The 24,842-nt window shown below is 44.6% G+C and overlaps 1 protein-coding gene across 2 annotated transcripts in view; it reads left to right on the top strand.

Moving 5' to 3' along the window:
* The window catches only part of LOC121875623, a 111,130-nt gene that overhangs the window by 24,034 nt on the left and 62,254 nt on the right, over positions 1 to 24,842 (top strand). For both annotated transcript variants that reach the window (XM_042380218.1, XM_042380219.1), the window contains exon 3: positions 20,784 to 24,495. In XM_042380218.1, coding sequence (XP_042236152.1) covers positions 20,784 to 24,495 — 3,712 coding nt within the window. The remainder of the gene's footprint in view (positions 1 to 20,783; positions 24,496 to 24,842) is intronic.

Genomic DNA, 24,842 nt, shown 5'->3' on the forward strand with positions numbered 1-24,842 from the left:
GTTTGTCCACTTATGCAACTCTCGTTTTTCGTCTATTTGTCTTCTGGTTTATTTATCTCTGAATCATCATTTTATGGATTTCTTTTTCTCTATCATTCTCTCTTCACCTCTCCATTCTTATCTCTCAACCTTCCATCTGCACCTCTCCTTCCGGCTACCCATCAAAGCTTCCTCACTCAGGCAGTGCCAATCATTACCCGCTGCTGTGGTAACTTCGCCACCATTTAGCGGACTGGCTGACTAATAACCCTTTGACGACTCTGTTGTGCAGCCGGCCACGGGTTGGCTCTACTCCACGCGGCTCTAATAATTTGGCACCATGGCATCGCCTGAGTGCCAACCTGGCCCTGATGGCACCTCAGTGTCCGCTACTGGCAGTGGCACACACACACACACACACACACGATCGAGGCCACCACACCATCCTCACAATCTGCAATAGGTACAATATTGCCAGGAATTACGCAATTGGTTGAGGATTCTGGGTGAAGACGAGACTGAAGGTCGCGTCTAAAAGATGGCAAGAAGTGACTACGATGAGTAATAAAAGTTATTTACTAGTGCTCCTTCATTCTAGTTGGAGGTGTGAAAAAGTATCTACCTTGAGCCAAAAATGGTGTCGAATTTACACCATGACTCTGACTCCATGACATTCACTCACTATACCACAATACATGACCTATGACGTAAATACCGTGTGTGAGGACAGGCTATGGTATTATTCATACCATAATAATACCATTAACACCAGACACGCTACGTTTAATTACCCATCGCCCGTATCTGGTGTCTCCTCATTCACCACCACCACCAGGCGAGGTGTCCCCGCACCACCAGCGGGGTCACGTCTACCTCACGTGAAGGAGTGCCATTGGTGCCACGCCTCACATATGTTACGTAGATGCTGCCACAGGTAATACTGGTGCCTTAAGTGCCACGCCTTCCACATGTAACACGGGTACTATAGTTACCATAATCTACTTACGACCCACGTGTGCCATATCTCGTGTACATCCCGGACCTTCGCCTGTCACTGTTACCCTTCAGTGCCAGGTACCACCCGGCCAATGAAAAATTGGCACTCACAGCTGACCCTCGCGTCATGCCGCACCACGAACACTGACGCAATGCGCGGGGAAGATGCGTCACGACGAATGAGTGCCACGTGACACTACTAAATTACCAGTCCCTATTGAGAACCTGACACTAAGAGACTGTAAGTGGAGAAGCTTGGAGATGCTCGATTTTATGCAATCAGTTACGTCAATATTTCACGAATGTTTATCTACATTTCTGTCAATCTTTAGTCAGATCAGTTAGTGCCTAGCTTGACTTGATTATGTTGTTTGTGCGAGAGAGTAGTTTATATTTATCATGTGCAGCATAATGCAGTAAATCTCACTTTTTGGAAGGAGAGACGGAAGTTGCTGTATGATGTATATGTATTTTGGGAGCGCGGGAAGAGGAGTTAATATTATCATTACCACCATCACTTATTATTACTGTGGTTGTTGCTACTTCTACCATTATCATGGCATCAGTAGAAGTAGCCTCATTACTTCTTACAGCACCTCTCGGGTCAGCGTTACCTGAGAGCGGGATCAGCTTTCTTTCTCATTCTTGTTAAGAGGACAACAATATATATTTTTCCCAGGCGGTCACCCAGGTGGTCACCTATTCAAATATTAACCAGATCTAATGTTGCTTAACCTCCCTGATCATACGAGAAGCAGGATTTCAACGTTGTATGGCAATTGACCTAAATGGTGATTGTTTATTGTGGCACATAGACGTGACCAGATGACAGTCATGAATAGCAACATGACAGCGGCAATTAAAGGCGTAGTAACACCTACAGTATATGCGGAAATAAACTATTGAAATTATTGAAACCGAAACGTGCAGCTAATAATACAAAAATACTTAGAGAAACACAAACAAAATTATCAACAGCACACCAAATGCCATTTATAAACACACAGCACCACATGTACACACACAGCACCACATGTACACACACAGCACTACATGTACACACACAGCACCACATGTACACACACAGCACCACATGTACACACACCGCACCACATGTACACACACGCACCACATGTACACACACAGCACCACAGGTAAACACACTACACACACAGCACCACATGTACACACACAGCACCACATGTACACACACAGCACCACAGGTAAACACACCGCACCACATGTACACACACAGCACCACAGGTAAACACACCACCATGTACAGCACACACCGCACCACATGTACACACACAGCACCACATGTAAACACACAGCACCACAACACACACAGCACCACATGTAAACACACAGCACCACATGTAAACACAGCACCACATGGTAACACACAGCACCACATGCACACACACAGCACCACATGTACACACACAGCACCACATGTAAACACACAGCACCACATGTAAACACACAGCACCACATGTAAACACAGCACCACATGTAAACACACAGCACCACATGTAAACACACAGCACCACATGTAACACACAGCACCACATGCACAGCACCACACGTAAAACACACAGCACCACATGTAAACACACAGCACCACATGTACACACACAGCACCACATGTACACACACAGCACCACATGTACACACACAGCACCACATGTACACACACAGCACCACATGTACACACACAGCACCACATGTACACACACAGCACTACATGTAAACACACAGCACCACATGTAAACACACAGCACAACATGTAAACACACAGCACCACATGTAAACACACAGCACCACATGTAAACACACAGCACCACATGTAAACACACAGCACCACATGTAAACACACAGCACCACATGTAAACACACAGCACCACATGTACACACACAGCACCACATGTAAACACACAGCACCACATGTAAACACACAGCACCACATGTAAACACACAGCACCGCAGCAACACGTACAAACACCATGACAATAGATGGTCGTTTACCTTAACATTCTCAACAGTCAACCACTTTGTTACGTGTATATAAACGTCTCTAGTTTTCTCTGGCCTCCTCGCTGGCGTCTTTATGTCTTTAGTGACTGGATGAATGCTGCTTACTAGGCTGAGTGTAAAGTCTCTCTCTCTCTAACACTGTTTGGGCTATTACCTGACGTTTATATTTGCTGTAATTATATCATTCAGATATAATGTAGAAGAAATTTACATATTCGTATGGCATATTATTCACGAGGAAGGTGTTATCCTACAATAATGGCAATTTAAGGCTGTTCGTTTACCTGTAATATACAATACTTTACACAGGTGAGACTAACTATGGGGAATCTTTCAGAGGGTTGAACAGTAAAGAAATTGTGATATGCAACATACAAGAGTAATCAAGAATGTCGTAGCTGCGATAGTGTAGTGCAGGTAGTCCTCCCGACAGTGTATATACTGTAATGACACACAATTAAAAAAAAAACTCACGTGGAAAAAATCAGTCAGTCAGTCAGTAAAAGCGGGCACAGGGCAAACTGAAACCACCAAAACATACACTCACATTTAACATGACTCAAAAACCTGTTATTTTCACAGCGGCGTTGGTATATAATCATGTAATGGGATCAGCTGCAGATTAAATATCCCAGCTTGTTTCACATGAAGATTAACCACCTAACACCGACCTAACTTAACGCTAAGGTGTTTAATCATTAGGTGAAGCTGGAGTGTCTAATCATCAGCTGGGGTGTCTAATCATCAGGTGAAGTAAGCTGGGGTGTCTAATCTTCAAGCTATCCATGAAAAGGAAATTAGGACACTTTTTGCCTTCTCTGAAACCAAACAAACGCCTCCCTGACACGACCACCCCCTGAAGGTTCCCGCTCCCTCACTTTAAAACATCACCACGTGTGATTTGATTTTTTTGTGTGTGTATTTATTCCACTCCCTCTTCCTGGGCTAAGACGTGCTGAGGAGGAGCTCTCTCTCTCTCTCTCTCTCTCTCTCTCTCTCTCTCTCTCTCTCTCCACCCATTTTATTCATCAGCTATACTTTTGTAAGAGTTGGCTCACTACCACGCTTCATTTTTTCCGGGCTATCCAGGACAATTTTGACGTAATATTTGATCATGGGATAAAAATTGGACTATAATGGTTGAAAAACTGTGCAAAGAAGGAGTTACAGTGTAGTAATGACCAGGAGAGAATTTATGCCCCTGGTGGGTGTATATTTCCTGGAATCTGACGTACGATCATCACCCGTTTCATCTATTTTGGTTATTTACATAGTCATGGCGACGGATTTAAATAGACGGGCGACCAAGTCCGTCTGCACGTAATTAGCTGCTGTACTTACCTACGTATGTTTGGAGCAGAATAATACGTAGAATGTTTATACTGGGCATTAATATCCATAACAACATTCAAAATCTTCCCAGAGCTGCTATATTTGGGGATTGAAAGACTCGTTCAATAAACGATGTGAGTTGGTAATTTATTCGAGTGCAGTCATCTTTTTATGAGCAATATTTTGGAAGAAAATTTATTGGGTGTTTAGAACATGGAAAACTGAGAGGCGAGTTGTCTCGCTCACTGTCACACCTCCCTCCCACCTACATCCCCCGCTGACCGTCGTCACCCCGTCGCCAACTCACTCAGCCCGGCGTCACACCAATATATTTCTGACACCTGGTGGATCCCTGTGCTTCGTCTTGAATCTAATTATGGCATCCTCAGTGATCTTGTCTCAGAGTATTCTCCCAAGTTCAAGAGAAAATTTTAAATTCGTTGTGGCGGTTCAGGAGGAAAATGAATGGATTATATTTCATGGTCTTGTTAACTAAAACGTCGAATTAGACACTGGATAGAACGAAGGTAAGACTGATCTTAAAGCAGGTGGGTGAAGGAGTTGATTTAATTTAGATCATGAGAAACGAGGATTTGGAGAGGCCATGGCACGTTAGGCTGGATTTTTTTTTTTTTGGCACGTTGTAGTTTTTTAAGAAAGTGTTGTAAAAGTAGACACCGAGTAGTAGCAGTGGGTCATCCTTATGATGCAAATTGGGATCAACTCAAGATTCGCCCCGGCCCCCATTCCCGCCTATTTCACCTGAAGATTAACCACCCGAATGCTAACCTAACATAACATAACTCCCAAGTCGCGTTAGAGTTGTTAATCATCGGGTAAAATAAGCTGGGGGTAATCTTCATATTAATCGATTTTTTAAGTACCGAGATAGTACAACAAACTTTAGAATTCAGTGCAAATTCTGTGTGAGGATACACGTCACCGTTAACCTCGAATAAATCTGTGTCATGAACGAGTGTTGGTAAATGTCGACTAGATCGCCACCTGTAGCTCCCCGCTTTGTTTATTGTGATGCCAGGAACATGAAGCGGTGGTGCCACGTCTGACAAACATGTGAGAACGTCCACCTTCCTCCAACACTAAACCAATGTAAACAGTACTGTACTGTAGCGTCGGGAAGAAACGATTAGCTATCACTAGTACCTTAGGTGTGTAAATTAATGGATATTTCTTTTACACGTAACCGTGGCAGATCCTATAGGAGCTTAGGAGAATGCTTTATATCCTGTTTAAACACACCAAACAATGCCCCAACACTAGGGAGGGGAACACTGGGAGAGCGTGACGCAGTCATCATCCTGGAGGCTTAGTGGTGAGTTTGTGAGTTTGATATTAATTTTGTCCTCGTAGAAGAGAGAAATACCTGACCTAACTAACTATACTCGTATCACAAAATAAAGTTCCCGGTGCATGTAAAAGATGGACGTACATTCGTCTGGCGTTATATCCAACAGAGAGTCAATTTACGGGGTGGAGTGGAATGCCAGGTAATGTTTAATGTTATTGTTGGTGGTAATTTATTAGGGTATAGTTCGGAGTGTTATTAATACGTGTATGTGTTCCTCCGCCTCACTGGCCAGGCTCCTACACCGATGGTTCCCGCTACAGTGGGTTAACTTCCGGAGCTAAAACAGGACGAGAATGTTCTCCTCTCACTAAATGCGTTCACGTGGCTCTATTTTTTCTGCTCTTCATTTTTCTCTCTGATTTGTCATTTTCTTTTTTTTATTTTCTCCCTCTATTTATTTGTAGACTCTTCATCATTTATTTCCTCACACACACACACACACACACACACACACACACACACACACACACACACACACACACACACACACACACACACACACACACACACACACACACACACACACACAGAGGTTTAATCCCTTTAAACCCCAGTATAAGAGGAAGATACAGCTATCCATCCCTCACCCTCCCATCTCTTCCTCCCACCCTACATCCTGCCCCACCCAGATAACACCCCAACCCATCCACCCACCCCGCCTTTCGTCATCCCACTCTTCCGCCCTCCCTCCACCCACATCCCCATATCTTGGCCTCCCAACACCTCGGCCGCCTCTTCACAGTGAAGTAAATGGGTTTGGTTGAGGTTATGGGGGCGGTGAGTTAACAGGGCGAGACTGCCATCCTTACAGACCTCTCACTCACTCACTCACTCACTCAAGACGTTCTTAAGATGTGGGAGTGTACCTGTATGTGTGGTAGTGGGCCATGTGAAGCAGACAGAGAGACACAGACAGACAGATAGAGGTAAGCTGACTTATATTCATTCAGTAAAAGTATTCATCATTTCTCTCGCGTTTTTTTTTTTTGAGGGGGGACTAACATTATAAATATACAGAAAGTTCGACACACACACACAAAATAGAAACATTCTCAAGATGTTTATATCAATTTCATCATCATCACCTTTATTCTCGCAGTTAGCCTTCCACTTGTATCTTTATTGTAATTTAAATCTATCTCCTCCCACATTCACACTCCTTCCTCCTCTTCCCTATCTTATCCTGGTTCCCTCCTCCTTGTACTGTACGACCCCCCCCCTCCTCCATCTACAGGACAGTGCCGTGTGGTAGTGCCATGCGGGCGTCCTCAGAAGGCACTCCCCATATGTCGTGTGTCGTGGTTATAGAGCGGGTTGATGGGCTACTTTATGTTATTTTTCTATATTATTCAACCAGTCAGCTAGATTTTATTGTAATCTTACGAGTGACTTGTTAGATTTTGTTCAATCTAACAGCTGATGACACACGCACGCACGCACGCACGCACGCACGCACTTCAATGACTGAAGAAGACGTGTATCAAGAAGACAAGTGGGCCCCCAGCCCTAATAACCCTCAGTCTAACCACACTTAAGGGATCAGATTCTTGATACAATGTACAAGCCTGAAGGGCCCTAGACCAAATAGGTCCCGAGTCTAATGGACCCAGTTTTAGTGGACCCCAAGTCTAATGGGCCCATAGTCTAAATTACTAATTCTAGTAGTTAATATACTGTAGGTTTGGACTGGTACCCAAATAAGACCGGGGCCCAATATGACTGGCGCCTATATGAGTAGGGCCCAATATGTCTGGCGCCCTATATGAGTAGGGCCCAATATGACTGGGGCTCAATATGAGTAGGGCCCTACAGTATACGAGTAGGGCCCAATATGACTGGGGCCCAATATGAGTAGGGCCCAGTATGACTGGCGCCCTATATAAGTAGGCCTCAATATGACTGGCGCCCAATATGGCTGGGCCCAATATGGCTGAACCCAATATGGCTGGGGCCCAATATGGCTGGGGCCAAATATGACTGGGTCCCAATATGACTGGGGCCCAATATGACTAAGACCCATATGATCTGAACACATTACAGCAGACAGCCTTCTTAGAGCCATCTGGTGACTGTAAGAACCAGCTGGTGACTCCATGTACATATTAGTTTCTGTTACTTTAAACTACAGTCATTTTTGTCTTCATTCATATACGTTCTGTCTTCTCCAGGTGTGTGTGTGCGTGTGTGTGTAAAGAAAAGAGAGAGAGAGAGAGAGAGAGAGAGAGAGAGAGAGAGAGAGAGAGAGAGAGAGAGAGCCGCGTCATGACAGCTTCACAAAATACTCATCTGCTCATCTTGACGGTGCTTCCTGGTGCGGTCGAGAGCTAAGCTGAGTCTATCCCGGCTCCCCTCCCCTCCCCTCCCCTCATTCTTAGGTTTCTTCCTCTTCCTCCTTCACATACTTTCTCTTCCTAATCCTTCTTCATCATCTTTCTCTTCCCCCTCCTCCATTTACTTTCTCCTCCTCCTCCTCTATCTTCTTCGTCTTTTCTTTTCTTATTATCTATTTTAAACAGCCATTCTTTTAATATTTTCTCTTCTTTCCACGTCTGTTCTTCTCCACTTGTCTTCTACCATCCCTCTCATTTCTTCAATCCGTCGCCTCTCGCTCATTCTTTCTCTAATCTTCCTACAACTTTATATTCTATCTCTCGCCCTTTCATCACATTCTCTCTCCCTTTCTCTCGTCTCCGTTGTTAATCCCTTTCCATCTCCTTTATCTATGCTATCTTAAAATTACTTGCATCTCACTCCCTATCCCATTTTTCTCTTCCTCCTTCTCATTTCCTCCAGAGCTTTCAATTCCACATTTTCCCCTCCCTCCCTCCCTCCCCTCCCATCCCTCACTAATTTCCACCTCTCACTCATTTTCCCCTCACTCATAATTTCTCTAATCTCTTTCTTTCATCTCTCATCCCCCCTCCATCTATTCTACATTCCTCACGTGTCTTTCAGTCTTTCAGTAATTACCTTCCTCATGACAACATTAAACCAGGTTCCCTTGCCATCCACAGAGTAAAAACTACCCAGAAAAAGTAATATTTTTTTTCCAAATATAAATTGTCTCAAATAAGATTCCAAGGAAGATATATAAATACCATATGACAGCCACAACTACTCTATGGTCCCAGGATGAAGCTCGATAAACCCAGGTTACGTTCTGGTGGATGGATGTAAGGTATGGTTGAAGGGAGGTGAAAGTGATATACCAATATTCATTCATTTTCCCTACTGGTGTTTGATGATATAGCTTGGTGTTCCCCACAAGCGTATGATGAGTTAACGACAAGGAGCATGTGGATTCTGCGACTATATATAATTGTCTGTGGAAGCAAATGAAAATATCTATCAGGGTAGCGTGTGGTAGCCAGCGAGTTGTTATTTTTGGCATCAGAGCGGCGTGTCACTTAGGCCATCAGTGGTGCCAACAGTGTCATCAGTCCTTTTGGTGATTCACCTTCCCAACTTGTTGAACCACAGGTTGGTAGCCCTGACGATTATTGCACATCAACAGGAGAAAAACACCACAAAACTCTTGTTATACGATAAAGCCACTTTAATTTAAGTACAAGTGAGCTGTGAAAGTCCGTGAGTTGAGGGTCAACTTGTGAATTCAAGAGTCTGTTTACATTTTTAGGGACTAACCGAAAGATTCTGAGTATTTCCTCCAGGATGTCAAGAATCTGTTCCACTTCCTTCTTTCTCGATGACGCGATTTCCAATATTTCCTCATCAAATAATAGAATCAGTTAATAATACCACACGCATACAAACAATCATTGCTTCCAGCCGTATTCCAATATCTAAAATAAAAATAATAACATCTAACTTGAATGCTGCCCCCTGAAGACCCCTAGTTACTTAAAGCACCATCCTTAACGGTATATGCAACGTCTTGAAACAGAATTACTCGTCCTCACACTTATTGTCGCGTCATAACACAACCCTGGGCACGAATCGTATAATGTGTTACAATTGAAGTAAGTATTTATACAAGTCTCTGCGTCTATAATCAGTTCATTCTCGGGGAAAAATTTTAGATTCGTTGAGCCAATAGTCTTTCCTTCCAAGATTTTATTCTCTTCCGTAAGGCTTTATCCTACCTTTCAAGGCTTTATTCTACCATCTAAAACTATAACCTAGCCTCCAAGGCTTTATTCTAACCACTACACTGCTGCCAGACACCGCGGGCGCCAAGAGACAGCGGCCACGCCCACACAACAAGACAGAGGCTCTCCTCACACTCAGCCTCGTAACAACAATAGAAAAAGGGTTCACTTAAGGCGTCTGTGAACTTGTGACGCTAGACACGTGCGCCCAATAAATAGTGCGAAGGATCTCCTTTCTCTTGTTCCTTATAACTATTATATTTCATTCTGCTTACCTACAGACGCACATAACCGATAAATTACACAATATATATAGATGACACTAATAAAATTTCATATATATGTGAAGAATGTTTATGGGACTAAATTACCCTATACGTGTGACGAATGAATTACCCAATATATATATGACGAATAAATTGAGAGTAAAAGTGGGTCCCATTTGTCTGACGGACCATTAGGGACAGTTTACAGTATATACAAAACCCTGAACAGAAGGAGGTAGGGTGGCCGGTACTTCACTCGACCGTATTCACTACCTAAACTGAAAAATTTGGCATGCATACACAGGTGGGTGGACTAGAAGTGCCCCAGATTGTGAACTAGCAAACCTTAGGATAGAGGACGAGAGCTTTATTCACTTGACCGCAACACGCCAAGACTGAATTACCGATACCTTGATAACAAACAGTATGAAGGAACACTTCTCACTTACGACCTTACAATAAAACCATGTATCAAACTCTCAATATACATCCAGAAAAAAGACCTTATCTATATATGGCCGGCAAATTGTCACGACATAATGCAACACAAACACTGAACAACAATGAGTGAGGGACTTCTCCATGACCCACTGCAGTTAGGATGTGATGACTGTTGTTGATGTTAATATGTGTTAATGCATTTTAAGATCTACGGACGTATTCTAGGGTAGCAAATACATTAGTCATCAACAATTAAGAATCAGTTTTGGGGATGGAAGTGTTAGCTAATTCTGTTTATAGAGGAGTATGGTTGGCCTGACATACGGTGCTTGTGGTGTATAGAATGGATTATTTAAGAGGAACACAAATATCGTCATTAAAAACAGTGATCGAGGCTTTAAAGTATACCTATGGAGGGTGCCTCCTACCATGTCGTTCTGTCAACAATACTTGATTCACAGACAGGCGTGATGCTGGCGATGATTATTAGGAATAAATAACATGTCAAATTTCCTGTCAGATGGAGAGGAAATCACTTATATCCTGTTCTATAAATGATAACAAAGTTGACAAAACAACTATTAAAACAGACAGGAAGAGAGAACAAGTCCCTCACTACAGGAACGTAGTATATTTATCACACTAGACGAGAAGACAGAAAAATATAGCAGAAGTGATGTAGGTGTGGCAATATTGATGGAACTATCTATCAACAGCAGTAGGAGTGACAATAACATCAGTAGTACCAACACAGTCACAGCAACAACAGCATGTAAGCGATGCCTTCACCCTGCAGGCGAGACCATCTCTTTAATGGGTCCTGCAGATTATCTACCATGAACCACTGACAGACAGACAAGGAAGACTTACGATGATGCAAAAATGACGTCCTGTTCACAACAACAAGACCTCCCTAGCCCTGACAAGAAGCACTTGGTCGGTGTACAGTACGGAGGCTGGTAATGATATATGTAGCTTCTGGTTATACTAAATCTTGTCTAGGTTTAGTGGAGGACCTGGTGTTTATAAACATGGTCGCAAGAGCATGGCGGGGTGGGACGGCTCGCTCAGGTGGGTGGCAGATGATGCAGAGGCCGGAGGAGAGAGAGAGAGAGAGAGAGAGAGAGAGAGAGAGAGAGAGAGAGAGGCTTAATCTGGGTGAGTCATGTACTACCAATCACCAACCAGTATGTGATTACAGATATGCCTCTACTCTTCCTCCTCGCCATCGTCTTTAACACCTGGTGACAAATATGTGGTGAGGGACTGAGGGTGACAGGTCAGGGAGAGGAAGGGACTGTGAGGTGGGGAGAGGTGAACAGTGAATGCCGGCGGAAGTGTAAGGGCGTCACCCCTCCCCACCCCCTTTCCCCCACGTGCTATCCTCCCCTCCCCTACCCCCACGGCCTCCTGCCCTCGCTCTCCCCATGGACCGTCACTCTCCCAACACCGTGATGGTAACGTCATGTACAACGGTATTCTTCCTATCTCGAAAATCTGCTGTGCATGTTCAGTATTTTTCCTATATATATATATATATATATATATATATATATATATATATATATATATATATATATATATATATATATATATATATATATATATATATATATACCTTAATATTCTTAGCAAACCCGAATTACGATGATCTGTCTATATTTTGTTATCTTTACTGTGTGTCTGAGTGTAAGTCTTTTTGTTTAGTTCCTAACTTTCGGATGAGGCAAACTTTTATCCCCAAACTCTCAGATTAGTTTTCTGAAGAAACATCGTTGGTTACCTCGCTCAAGACGAGTCCAACCCACTGATTAGGTTCCGACCTTCAGTTGACCATCTCTCTTTATCCGTCAAATTATATTTCTTTGCGGGAACATTAAACAGTATATATTTACTTACAAACATTATCTCAATATCATCCTAATCTACCTAAAGTTACCTATTTTTCTTTATCATACTGATTTACTCAATTTCCTTTTATCGCGTTCATTCATCTCTCTTACTCGCTCTTTACACAGAAGTTCCGGACTCGCTATACCATTTTCTGTAATTTTGTCCTCCACACTTAAGTACCAAGAGGGTGTTTTCCTCTCGTTTTACCGTCGTCTTTACACCCTGAACATCGAAGGAGATGGATCAACGCCCCGTGACTTAGCTACCACGACCTCCAGTCAGGTGGGGGCGATAAGAAACTTTTACCTCTGACTCACAGTACTGTATCGCGTCATGGCGTCATGGCTTCTCTGGTGCATGTCTCTCATGGTCTATCTATGGCCTTGTTCACTGTCCCACCTCACCACCTACACACAGGTCCCCACACTCCACTACCACACTGTGCCTAACTCCCCTACTCCGCATCAACTCCCCATTACCACATCTCCCCATCACCACATCTCCCCATCACCGCGCCTCCCCACCACTTCACCGACCCATCACCACACCTCATCTCCCCACCAACCACCTTCCCCGGGTACTAATACTCCTGTAGGACCTCGAATCATGGGGCATAAGAAGAAAGATAACACGTAAAATATTGCCGGCATCTGGTGGGGGTGTTAACCTCTCTGATACACACAAACATCAAGTGACGGACCCAAGTTTTACTGACATCCTATCTATCTGTTAGTACATTGTGAGATAACTATTCTTTCTCCGGGCACGAATCCTTGAATTCAGCTGCTGTTGTTGCGTGCGTGCGTGTGTGCGTGCGTGTTTATATGCATTGCAATAAACAAATTAATGGCCTAGATATTTTCCAGAATTTATATTTTCTTCAATGTTCGTTTGTTTCCAATTTGTTCAAGTATATAGAAATAAAAGTAAACAAAATAGAGATCTTTTAAACAATAACTGATATAAGCTGTCGTAAATTAGTTTCTACGACCACACCATCAGGACAACTTGAGAGTATCCAGAGGGCTTTAAGATAACCTTAATAACACAGACAACGAAAGTAATATTGTGTGATCCTCGTCCTCCTGGGAGTAATTTAGAAGACACGTCATCTGTCCGTTTGTCTGTCTGTGGCTTGTCCAGACGATACATACTTCGAATAACTAACAATGGATTTCTATCAGACTTTGTAGGTATATATATCAAAGTGAGGTATTAACCCCTTGAGTAGGATATGTTATAACCCCTTGAGTACTATGTGTTAGCCCCTTGAGTAGGATGTGTTATAATCCCCTGAGTACGATGTGTTAATCCCTTGAGTACTATGTGTTAATCCCTTTAGTACAATGTGTTTACCCCTTGAGTACGGTGTGTTATAACCCCTTGAGCATTATGTGTTAACCCTTGAGTACGATATCTAAACCCCTTGAGTACGATATCTTAACCTCTTGAGTACGATATCTTAAGAAGATTCTGATAATTGGTGATTTCACTCGACTCCACTGTGGTGAGATGGGGGATTTGGCCATCTTCAGCGACAACCCTGTTTTTTGTAGAATTTCCCGAGATTATTATTATCATCATTATTATTATTATCATCATTATTATTATTATTATTAGTATTAGTATTAGTAGCTCAGAACGCAACAGGGGAGGTGGATACCAGTGAAGTAAACAAGATCCGAAGGTCCATTACGACAGATCGACAGCACGGCCAAAGTGACAAGTTGAGGCAAATATTGCTGCAAATACCAGAGAATTTGAAAAAATAAGTAGCTATAGCGCAGGAGGTGGGCGCCTCGAACTGGTTAACTGGTTTCAGTCTCAATAAACAAGAAATTACAGATGCCATTGCTCTAAGGTATGGTTGGCCAGTAGAAGGTTTGCCCTCCCAATGCGTGTGTGGCTCTCCCTATGACGTCGATCACGCCATGGTGTGCAAGAAAGGGGGGCTTCATATGCATGAGGCATGGCGAAGTAAGGGACCTCACAGCAAATATGTTGAAGGAAATCTGCTGGGATGACATGGTAGAACCGACCCTCCTTCCATTGGATGGCGAGATCTTCCAACATTGGACTTCAAACACGTCTAACGAAGCCCGTGTTGACGTCAATGCTCGAGGATTCTGGACGCGGGGACAGCGAGCTTTCTTCGACATCAGGATTTTTGATCCCATGGCCGCATGTCACCGTAACCTAGCTCTCGATGCTGCACACAGGAGGAACGAGAACGACAAGATAAGGGCATATGGGGAGAGAATTCAAAACGTTGATCAAGGCAACTTCACTCCTCTAGTGTTCACTACCTCTGGTGGGATAGGACCAAGTGCAAGATGTTTCTACGCCAGACTCGCGGAGTTGATCTCCGAACAGAAGCAGCAGCCCAGAAGTTATGTAACAGCCTGGATGAGATGTCGACTGTCCTTCTCTCTCCTTCAGTCGGCTTTGCTCTGCCTCAGGGGAACGAGAGCTTCGGCCCCAATGCCGACAACAGCTGCAGATATTGACTATGAGGCTACAGTCACTGAATGCAGCATAGATCTGCGGCTCAACTAATTCAACACAGATAGGATAGCTACTTATGTATTAGAATATTCAATATTAAGGTAATAAAATGGCGGCGAAGGTGTGGCTATTGGGGGAGGCTGGAGGCCACGTAAAAAAAAAGAAGTAGTAGTAGTAGTAGTAGTAGTAGTAGTAGTAGTAATTATTATTATTATTATTTTTTTTTTATTATTATTATTATTAATCAAAATTATTGTTAAGGATATTTTCGTATAAGATTCAGCAGTATCATGTATTACAACAAAGAGCATGGAAGGTACACTCGCGCAAAAAATGAAAACAACAGTGCATAAAGCAAAAACAGTAAAAATGTATACAAGGCGAAAAATCATAAACAAACAAGTTGAGTAGAAATGAGGCGAAAGTCATTAAAGAACTCTTCCCTTGTTTACACTAACTGACGTCCACAATTTGGAGGCGTCGTATGCGCAATTATTTTGTTAATACATGTCTTCCCTGCCTACAGTAACGACCATTAATCAAACATATGGGTTATTTCGGTGTTATAATAATAATAACAATAATAATAATAATAATAATAATAATAATAATAATAATAATAATAATAATTAACGGTTTATGGAAAGAATTGAAACCCAAAAGGCAGAAAACAGTATCAACAGAGATGATGAAATTTACTAATGGGGGAATGGGTCAATTTGATGACAAATTATATACAAGTAACATGAGCGGTACAAATATGATATATAATAACAAGGTGGGAAGATGGTCATACAACGGAATTTCAGTATAGTAACAACAGTTACAATGCAAAAGTTAATGTATGTGTGTGTGTGTGTGTGTGTGTGTGTGTGTGTGCACAGGGTGGTGTAATGCATCAAGTGTGGCACCATTATGTTAGTGTTAAGGTGCAAGCATTATTTGCTTCCTCTCGCTTTCAGCTACCGCCGCTGGCTAGCCCTCGTCTTCCCTGGCCAATATACACATCCTCTTCACCACCAAGACTCTTGTTGTGCCTCCTCGTAACTGGGTGCCTCGTGGGCCCAGGCTAGATCAACAGGGGATCTCGGAGCAGCCATTCGCCCCAGAGGGACGGCGCATAGGCCTACTAGCATGTAGACATGGCGCCTGCCAACCACTGCCCCGCTGCCTTAGTAGGTACACTCGCAACAAAAAGTATCGGTGCATACTGTAGTGTGAACAATTTGAGACCAGTGACGATAGGTATTGGGAAAGGCGAGATATTCCAGCCGTATGTTGGCAGCCCTGATTGTCAGCCATATGGCAACACCTAGTGGAGGAGGGTGGGGGGGGGGTTATGAGGATACGCTTACCAACCTTCCCGACATATCAGTGTATATGTATCGTTTCGGAACTCGTCGATCTCACCCTGCACCAATACTTTTTGGTGCGAGTGTACAGTAGCTAAATCAACTATCTGTAAAGGTGGGGGTCAATATGCTCCGAAATTTTACGTGTGACTAGTGACAGCCCTCATATACCAAAATTTATCGTCCATGGTCTCATATTGTTTCCCACAAAGTATGCACAGATAGTTGTTTTAGCTACTGTACAAGGCTATGGGAGTAAACACCAAACGAAAAATCTATGGTGGAGCCCCAGAACAGACACAGCTGCTTACAGAGCGCAAGTAAGACCCTAAGGGGCTCTACGCATATGACACTTCCATCTCCTCACACCAAGTAGAATTCGAAAAGTATACGCCCATCCAACAATGTATGATGTGCTACAAATACAATGACCACATGACCAAGAACTACCCCCTGCAAGGGGTCGTAGCACCACCAAAAAGTGTGTCGTCTGTAAAGGTGACCTCAAGACTTCTGTGCCACCTGCCTGGTCAGGAAACAGGTAATTCAAGAAACAGAGAAGAAACTGAACGACATAACCAAGCAAAGAGAAACCAGGGAAATTTCTAACACCATGAAAAAGACCACTCAGTCGAAAATCGTAACTTACAGCCAAACCCTAAAGACGCTCTGAAAGCTACTCAAGCAGACTCGCAAAAATTCAACAATGTCAGCGAGACCATGGAAGTCCTGCAATCAGAGATACGAATTATCAAAGACTCAATAAAGCAGGTAGTTACTGAGTCACTGGGCGCCACGAGGGAGCAGTGGCCGAGAGCATCAGGAGCGTCTCCTCTCCACAGCTGGACGAGTCCAAAGCCACCACTATATACTTGTCTTACCTGCATGCCCATCACATGAACATGGTTCATCCAGGTTCATTCTCGAAACACCTCAACGAGACACTAGCCAGGAACAACATTGTACCTGTTGAAATAACCGACGACGTCCCTTCAAAAGAAATCCTGAAGGCAGTAACCCACTCAACGACTTTAGGACGACATCAACCCACGCCAGAAATGGACCATGACTTCCCTGACTTAGGCCAAAGTCAGCAAAACCGTAGCCCAGACGTGGCCAGTCAGTCCCCCTGATCGTACAGCTCCTCTAGCGACACCGTAAATCTCCGTGACCATAAGGCATGTGCCCCCGGCGACGACAGCGACCATCGGGCTACAACTATAGTCAATGGTTGCGATCAGGCAATGGTGACTTACTCCACACAGGAACAAGACCCTCGAGCTGTAGCGTCAGTAGAGGACTTCAACACGCAGACCCAGGACCTGAACATCTTCCTGTACACGGGTGACGGGAAGTTCGAGGGCCCACCATTAGCTGAAAGCAAAGATTTAAAGGTTCTGCTAAGAAGTTCCAGCCCCCTTGAAATGGCAGAAGCTGAGCAAACACTTCAAGCGACGCCCCAAGCTACAGTCGCCGAAATGGCGGTCATTAGCAGGATGAAAATTGTCCCACATAATGTCCTACACTGGTCCCGTAATAGGCGTAACGAACTGTCTAACTTATACTATCAATTAGACCCAGACATCATTCTGTTAAACAGTACTGGCATAAAGGAAGAAAGTAAGCTGAAAATTTTTGGCTACACTGTATACCAGAGGAACATGACGGGGGAGCTGAAAGATGGTTGTCGCTGTGGCCATCAGGTCACGGCTGAGTCACAGTGTTGCTAGACTTCGAGGATTCAGTTCTAGGGGTGCAGGTGAAGACCACCAGGGGGACCTGTTATCATATGCACGATGTACCTAGTACTACCTACCTCCTAAACGTCCTTATTTACCCGAACAAGACCTCAACCAGTTGCTGCACCAGAGAAAACCAACATACATCATAGGGTATTTAAATGCGCGCCACGCCATACTTGGACACGGTAATGAGAATAACGTCGGTATGGCGTTGTTTGACAACATCAGAAGGGGAAAACTGCAACACTACAGGCCAGATTTCCCGACATGATCAGACGTGCCAGTGTCACAACACCCAACATAATCCTCTCTGACAACGAGGCCGTCCTGAACAGGAACGTTACCGCCGGACCAATCAGTACCAGCGACCACCTACCAGTCGTAGTGACGCTCTCAAGGAGTCTTTCAGTCTCAAGCAGGGGAGAATCCTGGAAGAAGTCAACCCCAATGACATCGACGACCCGGTCGAACAATGATACGCTGATGTGAAGACGGAGTTGGACAACAACATCCCGACCACCACCCACAGGACCATTCCCCACCCTCACACTAGTCACCAGCCGAGGCAGCTCAGTGTCCAGTACGATCACCTGAGACAGCTAGCCAGTATCCGCGGCTGGACGCAAGAGCTGAGGAACCGGTACCGAGAGCTACAGACGGACATCCAGCACGAGAGCAAACGTCTACATGAACAAAAGTGGGCCGCCTTGGTGTAGGAGGCAACCAACAATTACCGCGATTCTGCTGCCTTTTGGAAAAGGATCAAGCGACTGATGGTTTCTACTTCTAACACGGTCCCTTACCTGCTTGACCAAAACAACGTGAAAATATTGAAGGAGGAAAACCAAGAACAACTACATCGGCGATATTTACGGAAAATCTTTACCATTAGTGACCAGGAGAACGAGGGCTTTGACAGGGCGTTTGAGGAGGACATGTTAGGTCAGTTGCAGGACCATCAGCACCTGCTCCAGCCGCTCGCACGGACTGATTTCACTAGACTGGTGGACTACAGCTACCTGACGGAGCGCATAGTTCTTGCAGATGTGTCATCCGCCATAAAAAGGTTTAAAAACAAATCACCAAGGCAAAGTCATATTAACAAGAAGATCCTGGACCAACTCCCCGACAACATGATAAAGAGGATTGCTCATATATGCAATGCCTGCCTCGCCTCTAGATACTTCCCTAAGATGTTCAAAATCGCCGTTATCCGCCTCATACCAAAAGCAGGGAAGCCTCCAAACAAAGTCGAATGTTCGACCAAACAATGTTCGACCAATATCGCTCCAAGCGGTACCTGCCAAAATCTTCGAAAAAATATTAAACAAGCGGTTACGGATGTATCTGGAGGACGAAGACGTGCATAATCCCCGCCAGTACCGGGGCACATCCACCGCCATAGCCCAGGCCTACGAGCAGGTCGCCAACACCATGACTGGCCGCCCACAGTGCAACGCAGTGCTGATAGACGCCAGCAAGGCGTCTGTCAAGGTTTGGCACGCTGGGCTGCAGTACAAGACCACATAACTGGAGCTACCCGAAAACCTGACGCGCTTGCTGTGCAACTTCATTACGGACCGCAAAGACAAAATCAAGATGCAAGAACATTGTGGAAAAGAATTCTCACTCTTGAGCAGCGTGCCTCAGAGCTCTTGTCTCTAACCAACCCTTTACACGCTCTACACGGCTGACGTGGCACCCCCAATCGTCGACAGGGAGTACGTCATGTATGGCGCGACTCACAAGTGTCTGAGGTCAGCCAGTGGCCAAGCGCCATCCTACCAGGAAACAGTGGAAACCATCCACCTGGAAAATAAAGTGGAGGCCCTCATCATTAGGTTCCATCGCCTAGGGAAGAAGGTTTTGGACAAGCTCCTGGACGACCCTCACAGCCCAGACCACCTACGCGGGGAAGACATCAACAAAGGGCGACCCCACGCCTGGTGGCCCCGGAGTCTGTCCGCATTTCAACAACCCATTCCGCGACCCATCTACTGTATGTCCGCCACAGTGATTCACCCTAGATTAAAACTTAGGTGACATAAGATCACATTTAACAAGTCACAACCTTACGAGTCCATAACGTAATACAGTAATAAGATTTTAATAAACATGTAATTGTAAAATCAGACTAATCATTTTCAACCAAAGTAACCATTGTGTAACATCATCCTAAATCCAAGGTTAGCTTAGTTAGTCAACATTCTCTGTAATATGTAAAACAAGGTGTGTCGTCCCCCTCTGTTTAACTCATTAAACTTCTTTTCCAACCTTTCCCCCCACGACTATATGTTGTGACTTCTCCATCCCTCATGTCTGGCTGTGCATTGAGCCCCAGCATGCCTTCCATCCTTTCCCCACCTTAACCTAAAAAAAAAATCAGGTTAGATTAACTTATAGTTTATGATAGGTTAGACAAAGTTAAGTCAGGTTAGGTTAGGTTAGGCTATAAATTGGGTCAGGTCAGGTCAGGCTAGGTTAGTACAGGTTAGTTTAGGTTAGAATTCTGAGAATTTTTTTTTATTGTAAGACTATCGTCTTAACACGCATAAAAATTATTGTGCTTTTAATTACCAGATATCTTCTGGGCTTAAGTTCTTTGACAAAAGTGAGCAGGACTAAGGCATTGAAGGAGAAGAACGTATAGGGCAAACATATAAGCTTTATGTGAACGTTCCCTGGTGTATTGCTCAAAAGACTGTTCTTTCTAAGTTATTTGTTTACATCAGATGCATTATTCCATCTTCTTGTTCTTGCAGGGTTGACCCCAAGGATGAGACGGCAGCTGCGGAGGAGGTGAAAGCGGCGCTCCTGAAGGCGGAGGGCGACGAAGAGACAGGAGAACCCGGGCAGGAGGGAGGAAGGGTAAGTGGTGAGGTAATTCATGAGCCTCAGTCAAGTGGGCAAAACGAGGCTCAGCCCACCATAGTGCTAACCGTACACGACCGTGACAGCACGCCCGACCCTCCTCCCCCTTCCCCAAGTCCCGGGTTACTCGTCGGCAATGACGATCTTGAATTTATTGACTCTGATGCGGAGACTGATGACAGAGTTGTCGAAGCCATTGGACCAGATGTGGAGTATAGTGATCAATGGTTCGACGCCCGTGGAACGCTCACTCGTTCCAAGGAAAATCTGGTTCGTAACATCGACGATTATGACGAATGCCGCGTCAGTAAATATTATGACGCAGCTGATGAAACGGCTCCTCGACCAGCCGAAGAGTTGACAGGGGCGGAGACCACTGACATTAGGGAGGAGAGAGGCTCAATCAAAGCTCGTGAATGGGTGCAGAGCTTCAATGAGGAGGCAGATCCGCGAGTAGAGCGTTGGATGAGGATGCAAAAAGCTAGAGATCCATCTAGTCTTCCAAAGAGCAGATCTGAAATTCGTCTTGATCGTATCGAAGACCCACCCGGGAAGTGGTCCGCCCGGGACGAAATCCAGCTTAATGCCACCGAGGGAGATGGGGACTACGCTAGTTACCTCCGACGAGAATATAACGCAGATGTCAAAATAAAAGAGAATAAACAACAAAAGGCTAACGAAAAGGAGAAGATGTCTCGCAGAGAAAGTCTGAAGAAGATATTCCACGTGCGAGGAAAGTTGTCCATCAAGCCTATCGTAGATTCACAGCGGCCATCATACACAGATACAGACATCTATATAGCTTCAGCTCCTTACGCTCTTGCGAACACCACAGACACCAGACAGGCCGATGGAGAGTCCCTTGATGTGTCTGAAGATGGAATCAACTGTAATTCCATCGACCTCGATCCCACTATGGAAGCGAGTCACCCTTCACTAGATCCGAGACAAGAAGATAGTAAGGAGTCAATGTCAAATTGTAAACCCACAACTATTCCAGACATTGTGATCGACTCTCCGGGGGTGAACGAAAGGAGAGTGGAGTTCCTAACACAAAAAGTTGGGAAGGAGAGTCTGGAGGAGGACTATGCTGCTGTAACCCAATCAGAAAATACCGTCTCAGAGCAGGTCACAACAGAGGCCGGTGACAACTCTACTCTAAATGACGTCACCTGGACGGAAACTGAAGCCGGTGAAAGAGATATTACAGACTCAGCTTCTCGAGAACAAATAAAGTCAATGGAAGATGAACCAGATATAGTGACAAGAGAACCAGAGGAAGATTCAGAACCAGAAACATTTTCGTATGAACCCATTGCCAAGCCACCTGAAGCCAAAGAAATTAATTCCACGGCACCTCCAGCAGAAGGTAAGAAAGAGACAAGTGAATCGCTCGTGGAACAAGAAGTGTCCCTTATAGCGTCGACTTCTGAAAACGAGACCTCGGCAGATACCTCGAAACCGGAACCAAAGAAAAAGAAGATTTCCGGAGCCAGCATTCCAAAATCTATCAAAAGCTTTGCTGGCTCCCTGTTCTCCCAGCAGCCAAATAGTAAAGGGAAGAACGAGATCGGAGAAGAGAAAGAGGGAGATAAAAAGAAAAAGAAAGCCAGGGTAAGTCCGTTTAACAAAGATTATCTTTTTAGAACCTATACTAAATCAGCATCTGAAGAGGCACCAGTAGGCAAAAGTGTTCGGTCAGACAACGAAAAAGCTTCCCAGAGTACAAGTGATCAACAAGCTGTTCACACAAATAGTAACCCATTCCTAGACGACGATGGGAATCCATTTACGGATGAAGATGCAGAAGAACCAGAGCAAAAGAAGACTGAAGAGGAACCAGCATTCACAGTGACAGAGGAAGCCATACCCGACTTCCTACCCTCGCCAGACACATTCGCAAAAGGAAACATTCTCAGGGATTCTCCAGATAGCCTCGAGTACATATCAGTGATAGAATCTGATGATCAGAAATCCATTTCTAATGAATCTTCTCCTGGATTGGGAACCTCGTTCGTGGAAGAGGGAGGCTTGAGATTAAGAAAAGACGCGCTGCTCGCCATAAAGTCTATGGAAAACGACGACGCATCAACACATTACTACAGTTTCCTCAGCGCCACAGACGACTATCAGACACCCACAAGAGAAATGGAGGAGAGGGAGCAAACACCTACTCAACAAGTACTTCAGGGCGCCTCTCTACCCGATGATGATCCCCAAATTTTGCAAACTCTCCAGACTGTACCCACCCACAAGCCGACACCGGAAGTTGAAGTAAAAGAAGTTGTAAATAACGATGTACACAAGGCGGGTAACTGTGTGCTCGCCGAACCTCAACAGATTATTAAGACTGGAAAATCTATAATAACGGAGGGAGACGTCGGCTACGCTAAAGTGAACAAATCTCAAAAGCGAAACAAAGACGATAGGTATAACATGAATACTGAAAGCAGAGAGACACGCACACCACCAAATGAATCCAGTTCTTCACAATTATCTTCTGTTCCTTCCCAGTCATCAGTAACTTCCAGATCAGTAGCAGCTCCATCAAGTCACGTAGCACCCCAGAGTAATAACTCAATTCCTCCAGAGGTTCCAAAATTACATCTGGAACGTATTCATTCGATGGACAACCAAGTGCCTCCCAAGCCCAGCCCGAGAAGCAAAAAAGGAAGATATGGGTACTCAACAGGCACTGCCACCCTCACCACAACAACTTCTCCTCTTGCAACAAAACCTAACACTGAGACCCCAGTTGTAAGTGGAAATGCCGAAATTAACAAAAATTATATTAAAAGTACACCAGTGAAACCCATTGAAAGCACGCAGATGGCCACCTTCCCCAGACGGAAAGCTCCAAGTAAGAGAGTTCATGTGGTAGAGACGGAGAGATTTTCTTCAGATTCTGGGTATGCAGGACCCGGGAGTAACTACTACGGAGGAAATGACTCGGAGCCCATTTATTGGGAGATCAGCGAGACAAAGGGGGCTCCACCAAGGCCCAGTCCTCGTACCAAGAAGGGACAAAGAACACCAAGTGATACTTCCTTACGTCAAACCGTAACCCCTTCTCCACCTTCCCTCACTGACACCCCCTCACACACCACCTCTCTAGAGTCTCAACCAATTCCTGAGTGGATCAACAAGAGAGCGCCCATACCGAGCCCACGTAACAAAAAGCAGAATTCCCTTCAGTCCCTGCCTACAGTGGTACCGAGTGACGACACCATGGAGTCAGTAAAAAAAAAACTTCAATTGTTGTCCCACGAGCCCCTCCAAGACTCACGCATACAGCAGCCCGCAAGAACAAAGGCAGCCCAGGAGGAGCAATTCTATAGCGGTAAGGCTGCCTCCATATCTTACGGCTTCACTCCAGCTGCACGCGTCGTCCCGCCATCGCCGCCGCTGAGAGGAAGGAAAGCTTCACAGGTTTCTCTCCCGGCGGCCATGGCGGCGGACGAGTTACTTTCCTGGCAACAGAAGAGAAGATCTATACACGCGGGTGACGGTAATGGGACTAGGCCACCGTCAGTCAGGAGAGCGAGGCGTCGCACTGACCCCACCCAGGGCATGACCTTACCCTCCTTCAAGTCTGCTGTACAGGTAAGTCACACACTTGCTAAGCTTTAAACTCATAATATCAGCTGGTGTTGAAGATTCTAACTTTTGAGACTTAACAGAGGAATGTTTACAACGCGTCAAGATAAAAATAAATAATAAGATATACGGACCCAGATTGGCATATAATAAGATTTTTATTCAAAATCTTACATGTTATATAACGTGTATAACATTACAGACAAATATGAAGGAATCTGATCAAATTCTCCATTACTAAACTTCGTGTTTACGAGACGCTAGCATTAACATTCCTTCTCCCTTTATACTTCTCTCCCAACTGCCGTACACGCTTCTATAGTTACTAGTTTAAAAAAAAAGTTTCTAGTTCA

Source organism: Homarus americanus, unplaced genomic scaffold (assembly GCF_018991925.1).
Source record: "Homarus americanus isolate GMGI-L3 unplaced genomic scaffold, GMGI_Hamer_2.0 scaffold22250, whole genome shotgun sequence".
Taxonomy (NCBI): domain Eukaryota; kingdom Metazoa; phylum Arthropoda; class Malacostraca; order Decapoda; family Nephropidae; genus Homarus; species Homarus americanus.